At 36.7% G+C, this 19,903-nt stretch overlaps 1 protein-coding gene across 1 annotated transcript in view; it reads right to left on the reverse strand.

Moving 5' to 3' along the window:
* The window catches only part of sorcs2 (sortilin-related VPS10 domain containing receptor 2), a 291,103-nt gene that overhangs the window by 43,828 nt on the left and 227,372 nt on the right, over positions 1 to 19,903 (reverse strand). Inside the window, exons 4-5 of the mRNA XM_059355551.1 lie at positions 5,707 to 5,871; positions 5,516 to 5,589 (exon numbers count right to left, since the gene is read on the reverse strand). Of these exons, the coding sequence (XP_059211534.1) occupies positions 5,516 to 5,589; positions 5,707 to 5,871 (239 nt within the window). The remainder of the gene's footprint in view (positions 1 to 5,515; positions 5,590 to 5,706; positions 5,872 to 19,903) is intronic.

Below are 19,903 nucleotides of genomic sequence, written 5' to 3' on the forward strand. Positions count from 1 at the left end.
GCTTAGCGTTCTATCCAATCAGCAACCAGGCTTTTTTCAGGGGAGGAAAAAACGGTCCTGCTCTTCTACAGGGACAAAAAAAGTCCCGTCAAAAGACCCTCAGGACGGCTCATATTCAAATTAGGGGCCTTTCGGCGCTTGAGACCCGCCTCATTCCGGCTAAAAGGGCATTTAGTTATGCTGCTCCTTTTTCATGGAACCAGCTGCAAAATGCACTAAAACTTAAGGAGCTGGTTTCTCTAAACATGTTTAAATCCTTACTTCATGATGTTGAAGCTGGCTCTTCTGTCTGTACATGCTTTGTTTGATGATGTTCTGACTGGGACTCTATTTTTATGTTCTCTGTTGTTTTTAAATGATTGTCTGTAACTAACTGTGCTGCTGCCTGTCTTGGCCAGGACTCTTTTGTAAAAGAGATTTTTAATATCAATAAGACTTTCCTGGTTAAATAAAGGTTAAATAAAAAAAAAATAAAAAAATTGGACTGTAATAAACACCCCTATTGTCTCATATCAACCTTTAGTAAAGACTTTCAATATTTAGCTGTCTAGTCTGTTGCTGTAGTTTCTATGAAACTTTGAATGGAAATTCTTAAAACTATATCACTTTCCACATCATTTCAACAGTTGCAACAGCTGCACATTGTAAAAGCAGTTCATCATTCTTTTGAACAAACTGCAAACATTTTGACATATTCATACACTGTCAGTGAATGTGAATCCTATCTAGTATCTTGCAATCAGTTTTCCACATACAGTACTGTGAAGCTTTGTACAGTTAAGACTCTTATAAGCTCTGTGCATTTTCTAATATTGTCGTCTCAACTTTAGTCATCAGAAACTACTGACGGAATACTTATGAGTTGTAACATTTACAACATGGCTAAGCATTTGACCATCTTGTCTGTGAAAAATGACACAACAAATTGTTTATAAACAATTCCAGGCACTGACATGTTCATGGAATTTTTATTACAGAATCGTAAATATGCACACCTCAGCTCTTCATTTACCTGGATATACTGTACTCAATCTTGCCTGCACTGTAAAAAATAATCTGTTTAATTTACGGTAAAATACCGGCAGCTCTGGTTGCCAGAACTTCACCGTAATAAATAAAGTGAATGGTTTTCTGCTGTAAATTCAAATGTAAATATCAGCAAAAACTGTAATCTAGACTGAATATTTCTGCTATTTTTATGGCAATTGTGTCATTCATAAACACATCATGGTATTTCTCTATTAACTTTACATGAAAATGTTATTTTTTAACAGCAAAACGGTGTTTCTTCCAGTTTATGACAGAAAAAAGGAAAAAGTTTGGTGCTATTCTTTGATTAACGGCAATTAAAAGTGTCTAATACAGTGATATACAATTTTTCATTTTACACCCCATTTCTGATGTATTTGACAGTGTTTTACTGTTATTTCTACAAACATTTTTACAGTGTAATATGCTAAATTAATCCAGAATTGTATACCCTCTCTTCATTTTTTGAAATGCACAGAAACACTAGAGCACATTTCTCTGTGTGCTGCTTCAGTAAGCAGTAGACTGAGCAGCTCATCTGATTAGAACTGCGTAGTGCAGTCTGTGTAATTTCCCCACCCCAGTACAGATAAAGTGGAGAGTTAAACCTCATTACTTTGCCTACAAAGAGACTTTATGAATAATTAGTAGATCATAGACGGACGAGGGAGAGAAGATGGATCACTGGAGTGCTACAGGATGATGGTTCAATCTTCTCCAAGTGATCAGTATGAACAGAGCAACCTGGTCTCACAGGAATCCGTGAAATAGCCACGGATTCGCTTAACTCAAAATCCGTGGAATAGCCACGGAATCACTCAAATTTCCGTGAAACTGACACGGATTCTGCTACAATGCAAGTTAATGACAGTCATATCCCGTGGCTATTCCAACATACAAAGTGATTATGTACATTCACTGAGTGAATATATAGAAAATAAAACATATATTTCTCGCTAGAAATGTGATCAAAATCCATTTTTATGCAGAAACTAAGTCAAAATATTGATTTTTTCACTAAAAATTGTCCGCCATGTTTTTTGTTCTGACCACCGGAACCTTGAAACTCACATGACTTGGAACAAACCAATAGGAAAAAATATCCATGGAATAGCCACGGGATATGTCATTAACTTGCATTGTAGCGAAATCCGTGTCAGTTTCACGGAAATTGTAGATTCCGTGGCTATTCCACGGATTTTGAGTTAAGCAAATCTGTGGCTATTTCACGGATTCCTGTGAGACCAGGTTCCAACAGAAGCAGCCTGCTGCTTTAAGAAAATAAAAAAAATTGAGTGATACGTATGACTTTGGTCGGTTCTCCATCAAACCAACAGAAAGTTTAAGAGCTTGATTTAAAATTCAGTTCCACTGGCGTCTGAGAAAAACTACATAATCTGTCCTGAAAACACAATGAAGAAACATCTTCACATTCACCTGTTTTTTTAATTACAACAACTGGAAATATGAAATATGCAATTAAAATTAAGGGTCTGCACAGATCCCAGAGGTATACTTTTTGTCATATCTCAAAAGTGCTTTATTCTAAATGACACAAAAAAGACACATAATGACCCAAAAAAGACACAAAATGACCAAAAAAAGATGCAAAATGACCAAAATAAGACACATAATGACCCAAAAAAGACACAAAATGACCAAAAAGACACAAATTGACCACAAAATGATAAAAAAAAGACACAAAATTACAAAAAAAAGACACAAAATTACAAAAAAGACACAATATTACCAAAAAGACAAAATGACCAAAAAACAACACAAAATGACTAAAAAAAAAACACAAAATTACCAAAAAAAAAAGACATTAAATGACCAAAAACACTTTAACACAGTGGAGACAGAGCTGACTTCCAAAATGATTTGGCGACCGGGGCGGGACCCCAAGGTTGAGAATAGCTGGTCTACACTACAGTTCATTTAAATTAAAAAAACAAAACAAAAAAAATGTGGGTTAAGGCATGGAGTGGAAAAATAACTAATTGAGTTGAAATAATTTCCTGACAGCTTCGTCCCCCCCAGTTAAAAAATCCCATCCGCACCCCTGTATAGCCTTCCTTCTCTCTCTCTCTCTCTCTCTTCATCATTACACATTCATGTCCCATTTAACATTGCACTGGCTTCCCCCTGAGTCCTGCTGCTTTCCTGTGCTCTCTTGTTTCACAGGTTTGCATAAATCATGGGGTTTGGAGCTGTGGTCCTGCTTGGCACACACTCCTGATGTTGTCATGGATCCTGGTTGGCCCCAGGAAAGGACTGCTCCTCTTTCTCTGGGCTCCTTGTCAATACCAAATGCATGGCCACTGGCTCATGGCTGCTGTGGGCTCTGGCCTCACCGGCTGAGCTCCTGCTTGACATTCACTACTACTATCACTGTCACCGTCAAACACGGTTTTGACCAGGGGTGGGCAATTAATTTTCCCAAGGGGCCTCATGACCAATACCACGAAGGTTGCAGGGGCCGGACCAAAACTCTGAAATAAATTCTGCTCAATATTAATGTAATCGCTTTATAAAATACAGTAATTTATCTGGTTTTGAGCTGCTACTGATAGGAACACATGTTATGATAAGACTGTTAATGTGGAGTAAATCAAATATAGCAGTAAAAAGTAGTAAATACTCCAATCACTATATCACTATTCCATTTATTTTAAACACAACTGTAAATTACATTTAGCAAGGTTCCTATTTGTGTTCTTGTATTATATAGCTTGTTTTTCATGTTTGTACATTTTTAAGGCGTTTAACAATGTTGTGATGCTTTTATTTTGAAAAGGTGCCGTCCAGTGTGAAACAGGTGCTTTCATTTTGAAAGGTAGTGACAGGAAATAACCGGTAGAACGGTTAAATGAAAAAACGAACGGTAAATAATCACGAGTGCGTAGTAATTCATATAAAGTTGATATAAAGTATCAAAAGGCTTCTATAGTGGCTGACAGGACACAAGGTTTGTTAAAGTTTATTTTCCTCTGTCATATATATTAGTGGCTATATTTGTTGTCTTAACTATAGTAAAAGTGTTGTTAGCTAGTGCTAATGTTTGCTATTTTTTTTTTAAATAAAAGCAAAAACAATAGCATTGTTGGTGTCATTTTTGGACCATTTTATGTCACTGATATAATGATATTAGAGCATAATGATCCAAGTACATCCTTTTAAAGAGCAATGGACTTTTAATTGTCAAGAATATTAAACATTGGAATTAAAATGTGGAAAAAGAAATATTAAAATATCCTAGATAAATAAAATATAAATAAACTACAATCAAAACAAATAAAATAGGCTATATTAACAAAAAAATGCACTGATATAAATATTATGTATTTTATTATTTTATATTATAAATAATATATAAACAGCTGAAATGGCTGCTTGGGAGATGTAGGGTTTTTTCCACCAATTTGACTGACAGGAGAGGGACAGAAGCAGTACAGCTGACGAAAATATTGCTGGCTTATGTAAACAAACACATGCAAACGACAATAAATCGAGTCCGGAAAACTATACTGTCTGTTTTATATAACAATTATGTTTGACAGGCCACTTCATTCACTGCTTTGACTATTACCAGTAGTCCTATTTATTCTAAGTATACTGGTATTTGATTTGATTTACTAGTGAAGTGACAACGAAGCTTTGTGAACCATTTGCTTTATTTTTTGACCCCACTAGATGGCGGCCTTGGCTTAGAAAAAAAGGCTAGCAATGGTAATTGAGTGTGTTTACAACCCTTTGTTAAACAAAGAACGCCATCTAGTGGGCTCAAAGAAAATGGTTCACAAAGCTTCGTTAGCCCTTATCCCTTCACTTCTATTTACCACCACCACAACTACTGTCATTAGTCACAGGTCATTATCATTATATTATTACCCTCTCCCATTCTAAGATTAAGATTAGAAAAATTGGATTAATTACTTTATTAATCCCACAAATTCAACCTCTGCATTTAACCCATCCTTTTTTACACACAAGTGAGCAAGGATCAGAGGGCAGCACATTGCTGCGCCCTGGGAGGGGGGTTGTGACTTGCTTAAGGGCACTTCAGTCCTTGTCAGTACTGGGTTTCGAACTGGCAACTCTCCAAGTAACAAGCCCGATTCCTAACCTCTACCCTTGTCTGCTGTGAGGGGGCACAGGGTGTCGTACCCTGTACAAACTGTAAGGACCTTCGAGGGAAATTTGTGCAGTTCTTTATTAATTCAGTTAGCACAGGCTGACCCAGAAAACCTGACTATAATGACTCAGCGCCCAGCTGTCATTTGCCAATAAATATTTGGCATGCAACTCCCACTAAAATCCTAAATTGTAATTTTTACATGTAGTAAGCAGTCTCGAAGGCTAAACAGTTCCTCACTTCAGACACAGAAACACAGGATTATTATTGCGTTACTACTGGGGCACTCTGAATTAAGCTGAGTCTTTAAATTCATATTCATCAGTCATGAAGAAATACAGTTTAACTGACCAGAAGACTTTGTCCTTGGTCACCCGCTCCTGAAGCAAAGTCCACTTGTGGCCCAGGTCTGTGGAAGCAAAGAGCTGGAAACAAAAGAAGAACTGTGATTTAGTGGGTGTCATCACTGCTGTCTTATTCATTCTTTTCATCTACAGAAGCAGCTATTTATTTTCATATTTCTGCAGTGCTGTGATACCCACCCTGCCCTCCTTGCAATAGGCCAGGAGCTTGTCTTCTTCCTGAGGGTGGAAGATGAGAGTGTCCGGGGTGAAGGAGATGGAGCGTCGCTGGAAGGAGGAACCTTCATCTGTGCTGATAAATAGCATCTGATCCCTTTCATTTATGGATGAACCAACCAGTACTACCTAAAAAAGAGAAGACAGAGGAGAAGAACAGAGGGAAGAAAACAGGAATCAGATGTCAAATGGTCATTTTCTGCAATGTATTTGTTGCACAGTCAGCAGTCTGTGATGCAGTGACACTATCCTCCTCATAAAAGTAATGATAAAATGATTCCAAAAAACATGGCACACTGTGAAAAATCTAAATTAACAGAATGTGATCATTTTTCTACCCCATACATATGACATATAATCAGTTGAAAACTGTATAAAGCCAGTAATAATAATAACTAGGAAATTTCCTCTGGGGAAATTCTGAAAGGGCCACGGGGGCTACTGCCGGTGTGTGTACACTATGATGAGATTCTTCAGAGATTTCAAACCATGCCCTTTAACCTCAAAATGTATGTGTGTGCGTGCGCGTGTGTTTGAAGCATGTGTATGCATGTGTGAGGTGTGTGCGTGTTTCGCGCGTGTGTGTGTGTGTATCTGTAACTGTAATCACATCAAAGATCAAAGGCAATCAGATCAAAGCAATCAACAGAATTAACTGACACCTGTTAATGAAAGAGTGACAGCAGCCAGAGGTGGACTGGAATTTCTGGCCTCAAACAGAAATTATTGTTCTTTTTCGCTCATTTTTTGTCGACCGTCCCATTCATTTCAATGCAAAATTTTGGGCAGCATCCGTATTCTGTAGAGAAAAGTAATAGCACACCGATCCCAATCAAACCGCACGTTTTGATATATAATTTGTCCTGCAACTCTTCAAGTTGTAGGACTAGTAGCGGGACGAAATTGTGTCCGGAAGAGGAAGAAGAAGAAATCCACAGTATAACAGTAGTGCTTGGGGCAAAGCCCCGAGGCCCTAATAATATTGATTGGAAACAGGTGATGGTGTCATGATTTTGTATGAAAGTAGCATCGCTCAAAGGCTCAGTTGTTTACAAGCAAAGATGGGGCAAGGTTCACCACTTGGGCAGATAATCCATGTTGAGGTTTACATATCCCTCAAACCTGAGCACCACTGATTATTTTCAATAATGGACAGCTAAGAAAAAGTCCCAAAAAAAAGGACCATCCAAATTGTTTCCAGCACGAAGCTCAAAAGCCAGCATCTGTTGTTGTATGTTAGTGCTAGTGTTAGTTCTGTGAAGACAACATTAAAGCTGAAAGGTTCATGCATGTTTTAGAGCAACATAGCCATAAAACATCTTTTCCAGGGACGTCCCTGCTTATTTCAGAAATTTGATGCCAAGCCACATTCTGCATGTTACAACTGCATGGCTTTTAAGGAAAAATAGTGGGAGAACTAGACTAGAAAATTTGTGGCACATTAACAAGTACAAAATATGACAATGGAGACCCCAGAGCAACGTTAGTCATACGAAGCAGGAAATGGACATAACTTTCGCTTTCAAGAACAATTAGTGTCCTCAGATCTTTCCTTCGAATGCTTACTCAGTGTTGATGTAATAAACATGTCCCTGTCCCAGCTATTTTAGAATATTTGTAAATGAAACATTGAAAAATATGTGTATATTTACAATAAAAATTTAAGTTTTAATATTCTGTTTTTAGTGAAGTGACAACGAAGCTTCATGAACCATTTTCTTTATTTTCTGAGCCCACTAGATGGCGCTCTTTGTTCAACAAAGGGCTGAAAACACACTCAATTATCATTGCTAGAGCCTTTTCTCTAAGCCAAGACCGCCATCTAGTGGGGTCAGAAAATAAAGCAAATGGTTCATGAAGCTTCGTGAACCATTTGTCTTGTCTTGTCTTGTCTTTTGTCAGCATTTGTTGTAGTACAGAAACAGTTATTAAGTGAGTGTACACTGTAATAAATTATTCTGTAGTCATTTCATTTTACTTAATATATTTGCTAAAATGTATTAAATATAAATGCGTCCTTGATTTTGAGGCAGTTGTTAAAGTAAATTTAATATAAAAATGTTTGAGATGAAATCTACTTATTTTGATCACATTAAATATAATCTTTATGTGTATGTAATTTTTAAATCAAGAGAATTTTGAATTTTTGTCACTTCACTAATTGTCTTTGTACAGTTTTCAATTTAATATATATTAAAAATGATCAGCAAATGGTCACTCTCTGAACATTTCTGGACTGTGGGTTGTACTTGTGTGTGTATCAATTCCCTGGTTTGCACTAGACAACTGATGATATTAATAAATGCACGGTGATGCATGCAGTCTTAGTCAAGGTCATTCTTTGGGCTATAAACACTTTCTATTAAGCTTACAAGTTGCTAAGGCAACACTCTATTAATGATCTATTGAGAGTTTTATCTCTCATGAAGAGAGGGCATTGAACATGGGATACATCAGGACCTGCAAACCACCAATTAACCCTCTATGGTACGGTGTTGCCCTCAGACAACATACCCATTTTTGGCCTGTCAAATTTCTACAATACATGTTTTTGAGTGATGCAATACTTTAAAAAAGAGGGAAGAGTATAGGGAACCACTAGCAATGCTTTAATTTGTCACATGACCTCCAAAACGTCATGTCCTGGCCCTTTTCCATCTGGAAAATATATATATTCCTACTGATAGGTGAGTAAGCCTTCATTTTTAATAGTTTCATACATTTAGACTGTTCAAGACATTCATTTCAATGGGTCGTTGGTTCAATGGTACAATGTTTCCTACAGGCAACATTCAGACAAGAAGCCGGTTAAAAAACTTCCTTTTATAATGTTTTTAAATGTAAAATGTTATCTATTGTACCCTGTTGAAGCTACTGAATCTTTTACACATGTTTATTAAATTAATTATGTTAAAATTAATTTTAAAAACTTTCTTTTTCACTTGTGCACCGTTATGGTACAATGTTGCCTACGGGCAACAAACCCTAAAAACTTCCACAAAAGAAATAAAGAATTATAAAATGTCTTCAGATTATGTTTATTTAGTCTATTTTAAGACAAAAAAAACACTCCAAACATTTTTTCCTAACTGGCATCATAATGCGTACTGTAGAGGGTTAAGTCCTGGACACCCAGAAGAAAGGCTGTCCAAAGGGACGACAGAAAGGAACTCAAGAACCAGTCACATTCTTTGGAAGTTCAAGAGAGTCTGGAAGCTGTCCAATGACAATTTGTCTTTTGTCAGCATTTGTTGTAGTATAAAAACAGTTATTAAGTGAGTGTATATAAGGAAAGATTAGCTAGTTATGATTATTTAAATGATTAATTATGCTTGTTTTAACTACACAAATAAGCATGCATACACTGCAACAAAGCCAACTTGTATTTTTTGGCCTAAAACAGTGATTTAAGTTGGTAAAACTTGGAAATATAAATTATTGACATTTAGGGCAATAATGTAAGTTAGCACAACAAAGGAAGCCAGTTGTCTGCTCAAAAACAAGTTGGTGAGTTGTTGTTACTTATATCTTTAAGTTGGGGTTCAAAACAAGGGACAATAGTTCTGCTAACTCTTATTACTTTGTTGTGAAATGCGGGAAAGCGGTGAAATTCATTAGCGAAAGCTAGCGGCTAACTGATGCTAGTGGCTAACTGATGCTAGCGGCGCTGCTTGTTACAGCTACAAAAGTGGCATTAGCGTATCAATGCTAACTCAAAATTGTGGTCACAACATTAGCTGACATTTTATAGCAGCGTTGCAATCGTGCCAGAGAAATTGAGAGTTGAGCAAACTCAAAAACAAAACTTAAAATATTTAGTTTAATTGTCCAACTTAAAATTTTATTGAAGTTTGTTGCCTTGAAATTTTGAGTTCACCCAACTTTTCTTTTTTTGCAGTGTGGATCCCATTTGAAAAAATCGGATCTGTGTCGTTCAGACTGTCATTAAAAGATCAGATGCAGGTCGCATAGGGGCGAAAAAATCGGATTTGGGTCACTTCAGGCTGCAGTCTGACCGTAGCCTTAGTCATTATAAAAAAACGAAATTGAGACACACAAGTTAGTCATTAAGCATGCATGCACACAAACATATCCTTCTCAGTATTCTGATCATGAGTGCAGACAGGCAGTGAGCATAGCATGGCCCACATCTTGCTGGCTGCACTACCTGAGAGCGATGTGTGTGTTTGTGTGTAACTCTCGCTTGTTCTGAACACACTTCCTTTAGATAAATGGTCAATTAGGAGCCCAGCATTTGTTTGGCTGGCAGAGGTAGCCTTACAGGGACAAGCAGCGGAGTTAGGACAGAAGAGCGAGAGAGAAGAGGCACAGAGGAACACTAAGTTCTCATGGCCGACACTGGCATCCAAACACCACTGGTACAACTTTATTAGAGTTAACGAAACTAAGGAAATAACGGAAACTAGAATTGAAAAAACATTTTTGTTGACTGAAATTAAAATGAAAAAAAAAAGAGTTTTATAAAAAAAACTAACTAACTGAAACTGTATTTTGTGGTTACAAAACTAACTAAAACTAGTGAAAATGTCGGTAACGCTTTATAATAAGGTCCTTAATTACCATTAATTAACAAGTAATAAGCCATTGTTCTCGCTTTAGATCCGGTAGTTGCAAAAAGCATAGTTAACTTATAGTTAACTTATAATAGCTGAGCAATAAAGTATATTTTAATATCAATAAGCAAACAAAATAAGATTAATAAAGGCATGGCAAAGACATAATGGGTGGGTCATGGGTGTTTGTAATGCCATTATTAACACTTATATAAGCTTATAAACACACAATAATGTTAATAAGCATCTTGTAAGGAATTACAAGGGCCTAATGGTTATTACAAGGATCTTAATATAAAGTGTTACCCAAATGGTAATGCTTTATAATAAGGTTCTTAATTACCATTAATTAACAATTAATAAGGCATTGTTCTCGCTTTAGATCCGGTAGTTGCAAAAAGCATAGTTAACTTATAATAGATGAGCAATAAAGTATATTTTAATATCAATAAGCAAACAAAATAAGATTAATAAAGGCATGGCAAAGACATAATGGGTGTTTGTAATGCCATTATTAACACTTATATAAGCTTATAAACACTTACAGGACTTACAAGGGCCGTATTACTTGTTAATGAATGGTTATTACAAGGACTTTAATATAAAGCATTACCAAAAATGTACTTTAAAAATGAAAGGTTTGAAAAAGGTATGGATCCCAGTTTGTTGCAGATTTGCACTAATTCAAAGCGTCCTGATGCAGTAACGTGACTTTCCAATAAGTGGCACTCTAGTCAAGCTATAAGCATGTAGCCATGGCTGTGAATCGTCCAAACGAAAGCTGAAACTGAGTTTGACTCACCAACTCACAGATAAAAAACTGTTATCCTTTTGGGGAAAGCTACAAAAAGTAAGAGTATTGAGGACAGAGGATGGGCTCTACAATTCCTCTCCTGTAGCACAAGTCATTGACCTCTACAAACCAGACTATGATACCTTCTTCCTCTGTAGTGATTTGCGTTCAGTATTAACTGAAGCTTTGGAAAGCACAGTAAGGCTATTATGCGAGGCTGATTAAAGCATGCTACAAACTTCCTGTGTCTGCTGTGGAGACTGTAAGCGTAAGACACATAAAGATGACATATGGAAACAAAATGCAAGCTTTTTTAATCTGCAAAGAGCTTAAACAGAGGAGCACACGCCAAATCCATGCCACGTTAGATAATCTTTCAGTCACAGTCAATCTGACAGAAGGACTGCTGATACGCAAGCTGTGTTGGCAAAAATCAGATGGTATCAGCCTTAAAATCTATTATAAAACAACACAATGTATTAAGCAGCCTGGGATAGTTCATAGAGGATTGCTGGCATGCAGATGTAGCATGAAAGTCTATAAACAAGAGGAGAAAAATAATGAATGTGTACATTATCCCTGCATTGCATGTCACAACTTTCAGGAAAATTGATAATGAAGAATACATAATTCATACACATGAACAAATGAAGCACTTTGTCAAAGACACCTAGACCAGACCTGGGCATTGGGCGGCCCGCGGGCCACATCCGGCCCGTTGGCTGTCCTTGTCCGGCCCGCGTGAGGTTACCAAGAAATTAGAAATCAATATAACCGCAGTGCTTTTATTTTGAAAAAAAATAGCAAACATTATCATTAGCACTAGAGCTAACAAGCACTTTTACTATAGTTAAGACAACAAATATAGCCACTAATATATATGACAGAATAAAATAAACTTTAACAAAAGTCAGTCAGCCACTATAGAAGCCTTTTTCATACTTTATATCAACTTTATATGAATTACGACGCACTTGTTATTATTTACCGTTCGTTTTTTCATTTAACCGTTCTACCGGTTATTTCCTGTCACTACTTTTCAAAATGAAAGCACCCGTTTTACACTGGACGGCACCTTTTCAAAATAAAAGCATCACAACATTGTAAAACACCTTGAAAATGTACAAACATGAAAAACAAGCTATATAATACAAAAACATAAATATGAACCTTGCTAAAGGTCATTTACAGTTGTGTTTAAAATAAATGGACTAGTGATATAGTGATTGGAGTATTTACTACTTTTTACTGCTATATTTGATTTACTCCACATTAACAGTCTTATCATAACATGTGTTCCTATCAGTAGCAGCTCAAAACCAGATAATTTACTATATTTTATAAAGCGATTACATTAAAATTGAGCAGAATTTAGTTCAGAGTTTTGGTCCGGCCCCTGCAACCTTCGTGGTATTGGTCATGTGGCCCCTTGGGAAAATTAATTGCCCACCCCTGACCTAGAGAGTATAAAATTATAAGTCCAGAATATAAAAGAACAAAGATGACATAGGGATATAAAAGAAACCAGAAGACTGTTTTGTGTGTGTCACATTCTAAACTGCAAAACTATCACTTGGACAGGCAATGGTCACCAGTCTGCATTTACATACACTACCGGTCAAAAGTTTTAGAACACCACAATTTTTCAATTCTTTATTGAAATTCAAGCAGTTCAAGTCCAATGAACAGCTAGAATGGGTACAAAGGTAAGTGGTGAACTGAAAAAAAAGAATGTACATTTCATAATTATACAAAAAGGCCATTTTCAGGGAACAAGAAATGGGTTAAAAACTTAAAGCAGTTCTGCAGCAACGGAGGTTGATCAAGCCTTGAAAGTTGCTAAGTTGCTACCAATTCCTACAGGTGTCCCAACTTTTCTTGATCACTTACAACCTACAAGTTGCTCCACATTTATGGGAACTTCTGCAACAGAGTTGGGAAGAACTTTCTGAAGAATATTTGATTTCCATTGTAGAAAGAATGGCACGAGTGTGTTCAGCTGTTCTATCTGTTAAGGTGGATACTTCAATGAGTAATCAGTTTAGAATACATTTTCCTTTCTAAACTGATTCTATGATTTATTTTTTTAACTTTAATTTGTTACATGCATTAATTTCAGAGTACACTGAGACATTAAACTGCATCATTTTCAATAAAATTCTGGAAAAGTTGGAGTGTTCTAAAACTTTTGACCAGTAGTGTACGTGTGACACTGATATTTCTTTGTTTAGATACCTTGATGTTTAAGATGGACAGGCTTGGGAGATAAAATTCAGGTGTTAATACAAATACGAACACATCTTTATCAATTTATTTCCAAAGTCAACAGGCTGCTGTCTCAGCATTGTCACTGATGCCACTTTTGTCTTCAAATGTCATCAGTTAACAGGCTGATAACTGAGCGGTGGCACACAGTATGTTAAATCACCATTAAAAGGCATCATAAGACACTGAAACAATCAGAATCTGATAACTCAGTGAGCTGTTGACCTCATATGCAGAGCGTGTATACTTTTGTACTGAACCGAGCAGACTGAGCCAGAAAAACATGAGGCTGTATAAATTGTGATGCATTCACTTACTGTTGTATATGCCAAATGCGTTTAAATGGAGATTTAACGGCTTAGCGACAAAATCAATAGCCACTTCTATTAAATTGTCAAAAGTGGTTGAGCTCGATTTACAGTTGTATTTATTTTCACTTATGCAGTTTGAAGTTTGTTCCCCCAGCCACATCCAAACATGAAATGGAAATCGTGCAAGGAGTGTTTGAAGTGAACATTTATCACCCATCATTCAAGCTTTGTGAACCATTTCCTTTCATTTTTGACCGCACTAGATGGCGGTCTTGGCTTAAAAAAAGTCTCTAGCAATGGTAACTGAGTGTGTTTTCAGGCCTTTGTTGAACAAAGAGCGCCATCTAGTGGGCTCAGAAAATAAATGAAATGGTCCATGAAGCTTCGTTGTCACTTCACTACTATTTAGCACCACCACAACTACTGTCATTAGTCACAAGTCATTATCATTATATAATTTATCTCTAAAGTGAGGACATTTCGAACAGTCCTCACTTCTCCAAAGGCCTGTATGAGGGTTAAGATTTGTTTTTTAGGATTATGGTTTCAATTAGTGAAGTGACAATAAAGCTTCGTAAACCATTTCCTGTATTTTCTAACCCTCTAGATGGCGATCTTGGCTTAAAAAAAGGCTCTAGCAATGGTAATTGAGTGTGTTTTCAGCCTTCCGCTGAACAAAGAGCACCATAGTGGGCTCAGAAAATAAAGAAAAAGGTTCACGAAGCTTCGTTGTCACTTCACTACAAATGTGTCTCTTATATGAAAGCAGCTGAACATTGTAATGTTTTCAGTTTGCTCAGTATCTTCTTTCTCTTGATAGGGTGTTTGAAACTGTTGACAATGTAAGAGTTAACCACAGCACAAAGCTCTTTTAAAACTATACAATAACAACTAAAAAAAGACTCCCAAAGCCCCATGACCAAAGAGATGTGGCTACTTTTTACTAAGAAAAAACAAAAAACACTTATCCTGTCCTTTCCAAAACATTTGTCTCTCCTCTTCCTCTTGTATGTTAAAGGTGAGAAGGAAAACTTTCTAGAACTTGTAGGCAGTCAGACCTGGAGTTGGCTGCCGTTGCTGGGTCAACGTAGCTGCCATGGCAACAGCTGCAGCATTGGGCACGCTGGATTTACCAGGTGTTATATAAAGTTGCTGTTTACTCCAACTGAGCAGCAATTTTGCTCAATATAACAAACATTTTCATTAGCTTGTACACATAGTAGTACCTTTAACTGGTTCCATTTGTAATCAATGTGTAATAAGCTAGGCTGATAATCTGACTGTTCCAATATATTTCAGAGACCAACATTTCAGAATGTATGTATTCAAGTCCCTTCTTTGGACCTCACCCTGACATTTGTGTGTGAGTTCACTTGAGAGCTGCTCTGTCTGGTGGTTGAGGTCCAGCTACCTTGCATCATTTGTCTCTTTAGTCTCTCAGCCTCATCTTCCTCAATGTGGATCCCTATGTCCTTCAGCACGGGTGCAGCCTCCGTTAGTGTAGTGAACGTCTTTGTCCACGAATCCAGAAAGATTCTGTGCCTTCACATTTTTCTTTGTTCTTTTTAAAAAAAAATCAAATTCGCACCTGCTTCTGTGATGCTCATGACATTAACGGGACGGGGCCGTGACTTTAATGCGTTAATTACGATTAATAAATTCCACAAAAATGAACGTGTTAAAAAAATTGACGCATTTTAATCGCACTTATTTTTGCACCACGGAAAGTTTCTCACTGGATGAGTTTCAGGCGGACCGATTATACTGGAGCACCAACTAGCGTTCATGAGTTCAGACAACAACAAACCACTTTCTCTGTTTATTTACAAAAATGTAGACTTTGTCTGCTTCATAACTCATTTTTTAAAAAGAGAGGGAAAGAGACTAGTTAAATTACTGTTGAGACTAGTGAAGTGACAACGAAGCTTCTTGAACCACTTCTTTATTTTCTGAGCCCACTAGATGGCGCTCTTTGTTCAACAAAGGGCTGAAAACACACTCAATTACCATTGCTAGATCCTTTTTTTAAGCCAAGACCGCCATCTAGGGGGGGTCAAAAAATAAAGTAAATGGTTTATGAAGCTTTGTTGTCGCTTCACTAGTTGAGACACCGTGGCTTAACCATTAGGAACTCTCTCTTATGGATTTTTTTTTTTTTTAAGAAGTCTGTCTTTCTTTTTTGGGTTACTTTACAGAGCAGGCAGTTATTGCCAAAGCTGGAAAAAAACAATTTCACCATCAGAAGGGACCTGCGTTTGTATAACAACCAATAGAAATACCCTCTGTCTGAAATGACCTGTGATTGGCCCAAATTCCCTGTCACAGGCTACGTTTTCTAAAGCTTGAAAACTGAGCCAAGAAGAGGTGCATAAGTCTATCTTATTCTAAAACCAATTGAATTACAATATTCTGAAAGGTGACTGCAGATTTTTACCCAATGATGCCAAAATAAAACAGCCTACCCCAGCTGTAAATCAATCCCTCAAACAAGTTGTTTCACAATGGAGAAATCCCACCTCTCTGAAGGCAAGGTGAGAAATGATACATTTGGTTGGAATGGAGAATCAGTGCAACACCATGTCCTGCAAAGTGTTGGTTACAGGGAGATGAAAGGGCTCAGAGCATTTTCGTCAACCTTGGCTACAGTGCAAATGCATTATCTGAAGGTGTCCTTGTGCATTATATATATTACTTTCCTCCCTGGCTGCACTTATACTACACTAGAGGTGACTGAAAAACATGTTTGACTGCGACAAATCATATTTTGGCTCACTGACACAAAGTAAAGCAGGGCCAGCTTGGCCTTAAGCCAATAGGGAATAAAAAAAATTGGTATGTTTTTGTTAAAAGATGTATCTAGAGATTTTCATTTTTTAAAACTGTTTCATTATTCATTCATATTCTTATTCATTATTTAAAATAGTCTTTTTTTCTGTTACACATAATTGTGGATGACAGTTAACTTTTCATTTATGAAGTTCTTGTGCATAATTTAAACCATAACTTTTCACCTGGTTTGTGGTTAATCACTGCCAATAAAGCATATTTGATCATTTTAATTGTAGTACGAGGTATAGAGTGTATGCTGTAATGTTGTAATGCTGCTGATAGGAGTAGATGCAATTAAATAATGTGTGTGTGTGTGTGTTCTTGTACTTCCTACATAGTGAGGACCGGAAGACGTTTTTAACCAACAGAGTGAGGACACTTTTGCCAAGTGAGGACATTTCGGCCGGTCCTCACTTTTTTAAAGGCTTTTTTTTTTTTTTTAGATTTCAGACTTTGTTTTAAAGGTTTAAAGGTTACAAGCAGGTTTATGTTAGGGTTACCATGGTTACAAGGTTATTATAGTTAACGAAAATGAAATGAAATAACGAAAACTAGAATTGAAAAAAAGATTCCCGTGAACGGAAATAAAAATAAAAACATGAGTTTTTTAAAAAACAATAATTAACTGAACCTGTATTGTGTGGTTACAAAACTAACTAAAATTATAGTGAAAATGTCCTTCGTTTTCGTCTTTGTCAACTTTTTTCATACATAATGAAGATGGATCAGACAAAGGAAATAAAGGCAAAATTTACTGTGACCTCTTATAATCTCCCACCCAACAAATACCCCATTACAAAAAACTACAACTAATAAAAACTAAACTAAAACTAAAGCATTTCAATGCATTCATTCAATTAATTTCAGTCACTCTAAAACTAACTAAAACTAACTGAATTTGAAGACAAAAATTCACAACGAAATGAAAACTAAAACTAATGAAAAATTCACTGTTCCAATGAGGGCCTCACAAAGATAGACGTACCAGAATGTGTGTGTGTGTGTGTGTGTGGTACATAACTCCCTGCAGATTCAGCCCTGTTATTGATCAGACACCATGAGCCTCCCAAATCGCAGACACTGTGACAGACAGAGGAAAGTGTATCCAAGTCCTTTTTGTTGTGCCATTCGTCCTTCATCCACTGCTTTACAGCTTTCTGGACAGTTCTGTGGGGATTTCATGCTAAAAACGTATTCATTCAATATTCAATATCCTTATCTGAACTCGGGACACGGGGAGCTGCAGCCGATCCCAGCTGACATTGGGCGAGAAGCAGGGTCCACCCTGGACAGGTCTCCAGACTATCACAGGGCTGACACATAGAGACAGACAATCACGCTCTCATTCACATCTATGGACGATTTAGTGTCACCAATTAAACCTAAATTCATGTTTTTAGACTTTGGGAAGAAGTCGGAGTACCCAGTGAGGACCCACGCTGACACGGGGAGAACATGCAAACTAGGGGTGTGCATTGGCACTGCCCTCACAATTCGATTCGATTACGATTCACCAGGTAACGATTCGATTCAATTCGATACTACGATGCATTGCGATGCATCACAATTATACTGCACACAACAAGGGACATTTTTCGTCAGTCATGAGGCAATACAAGCAGTCAGATAGGCCTAATAATAGATTTTATTGGCTGCTATGTGTGTAAAAGTGTGGATTATTCTGAATAATCTTTTGTAGTTTTTAACATTGACCAGCAGAGTGTAGCCTAAAACCAAAATATCACAAAATAGTTTAGCTTGAATTGTATAGATAGATAGATAGATAGATGTGTTTTAAATTGAACATATTTTTAAAAAGTCATTTTTGTATATTATCCCATTCTGTGTAGTATAATATAAGGGCTCCATTTTGGGACCAAAAATCAGTGATGTGAGACGAAACATTTTCTTTTTTCGCACTAGTGCACCTGACATTTAGCAGACTGTGTGTGTGAGTTTCATTAATGTTGCTCTGGGTTCTTTGTTTCTCTCGTCTGTGTGACTGACAGGATGAGCCGAAGGATGACAGAGCGACTGATGCTGACTGATGCTGACTGATGTCTGTGTTCTTACATCCTTTTAAACTTTGGAATCTCATTGACTTTATATAGTGACTTTCTGGTTGTACATTTTGCTGTTCCTGTGAAAAAGAATAATTATATTATTAAAATCTTCATCATATTTATATATATATAAATCAGTTCTGACCCTATTCTGATTATTTTGTAAAGAAACATTTCTTGAGTAATTTTTTTTTTGGCTATCACTCTCAAAAATACAAAGGATTACTTCAGAACATCACTTTTACGTCATCATTGACCTTATTTGTTTCACTTGCATTGTTTCTGATGTTGGAGTATTAGGTTTTTTTTAATATGTATTGTTATGTAATGGTCCAAAGTTATGAGGAAATGCATAGTTTTTATTAATAACTTTATTTTAATAAAGCTATTATCTGTGTACATCTCACAAAATCTCCACACAGGTAGCCCACAATCCACTGCGTTTTGGTTCCTTTCCTTTAATTGGGTCGGATTCCAGTCGGATTACTTTTACAGTGCAATCAAACTGCACTAGGGTTCGTTTGGAAAAGGCCGCCTCTGCAAGTAGTCTCGGACTAGTTGCTTTGGTCCGCACCAGAGTACGATTGGAGCTTTAACAAGCAACCAAACAAACCAGAGTTCAGTTAAAACGGACTAAACTTTGGGTTGTGAAAGCGTCCTTAGAGACATTCCTTCAAATAACTTAATTTACCTTTAATTTTACACGATTTCAAGAGGCTTGGTTTGCCAAACACCAGCCATTCATTACAATTATTGAATCCTTTGTAAATGGTGCCTTGTTTAAAAGTAGCACCATGATAACAAACTTCGGTAACATTTTCTATGAAGACTACATCTATAGTGCATTATGAGCGCATTCATAGTGAATTATAATGCTCATTATAATCAATCATAATGCATTATGACTGCATTCATAAACACATATAAAACTTCATGATGCACTATATCAACAGTTATAAATATAGCTTATAATGACTTATAAATCCAAGTGTCTTATGAGTGCTCATGACGTTTCATGAAACATCATGATTAGCTATACTGCATTATAGATGCGTCTATATGAACCTCACTTTACTTAAAGCATACATTGATCATTTATTTATACTTATGGCACCCTATGAGTCCTTATAACAATTGATTGTTGAGGTGTGTGTATAGAGGGGTATGAGTAGTTGTAATGTATTATAAGCCTCATCAGTCAGCCTGTAGTTTATAACCAGTCAAGAGCACTCATAAGACACTTGGATTTATAAGTCATTATAAGCTATATTTATAACTGTTGATATAGTGCATCATGAAGCTTTATATGTGTTTATGAGTGCAGTC

Source organism: Centropristis striata, chromosome 17 (assembly GCF_030273125.1).
Source record: "Centropristis striata isolate RG_2023a ecotype Rhode Island chromosome 17, C.striata_1.0, whole genome shotgun sequence".
NCBI classification, from domain to species: domain Eukaryota; kingdom Metazoa; phylum Chordata; class Actinopteri; order Perciformes; family Serranidae; genus Centropristis; species Centropristis striata.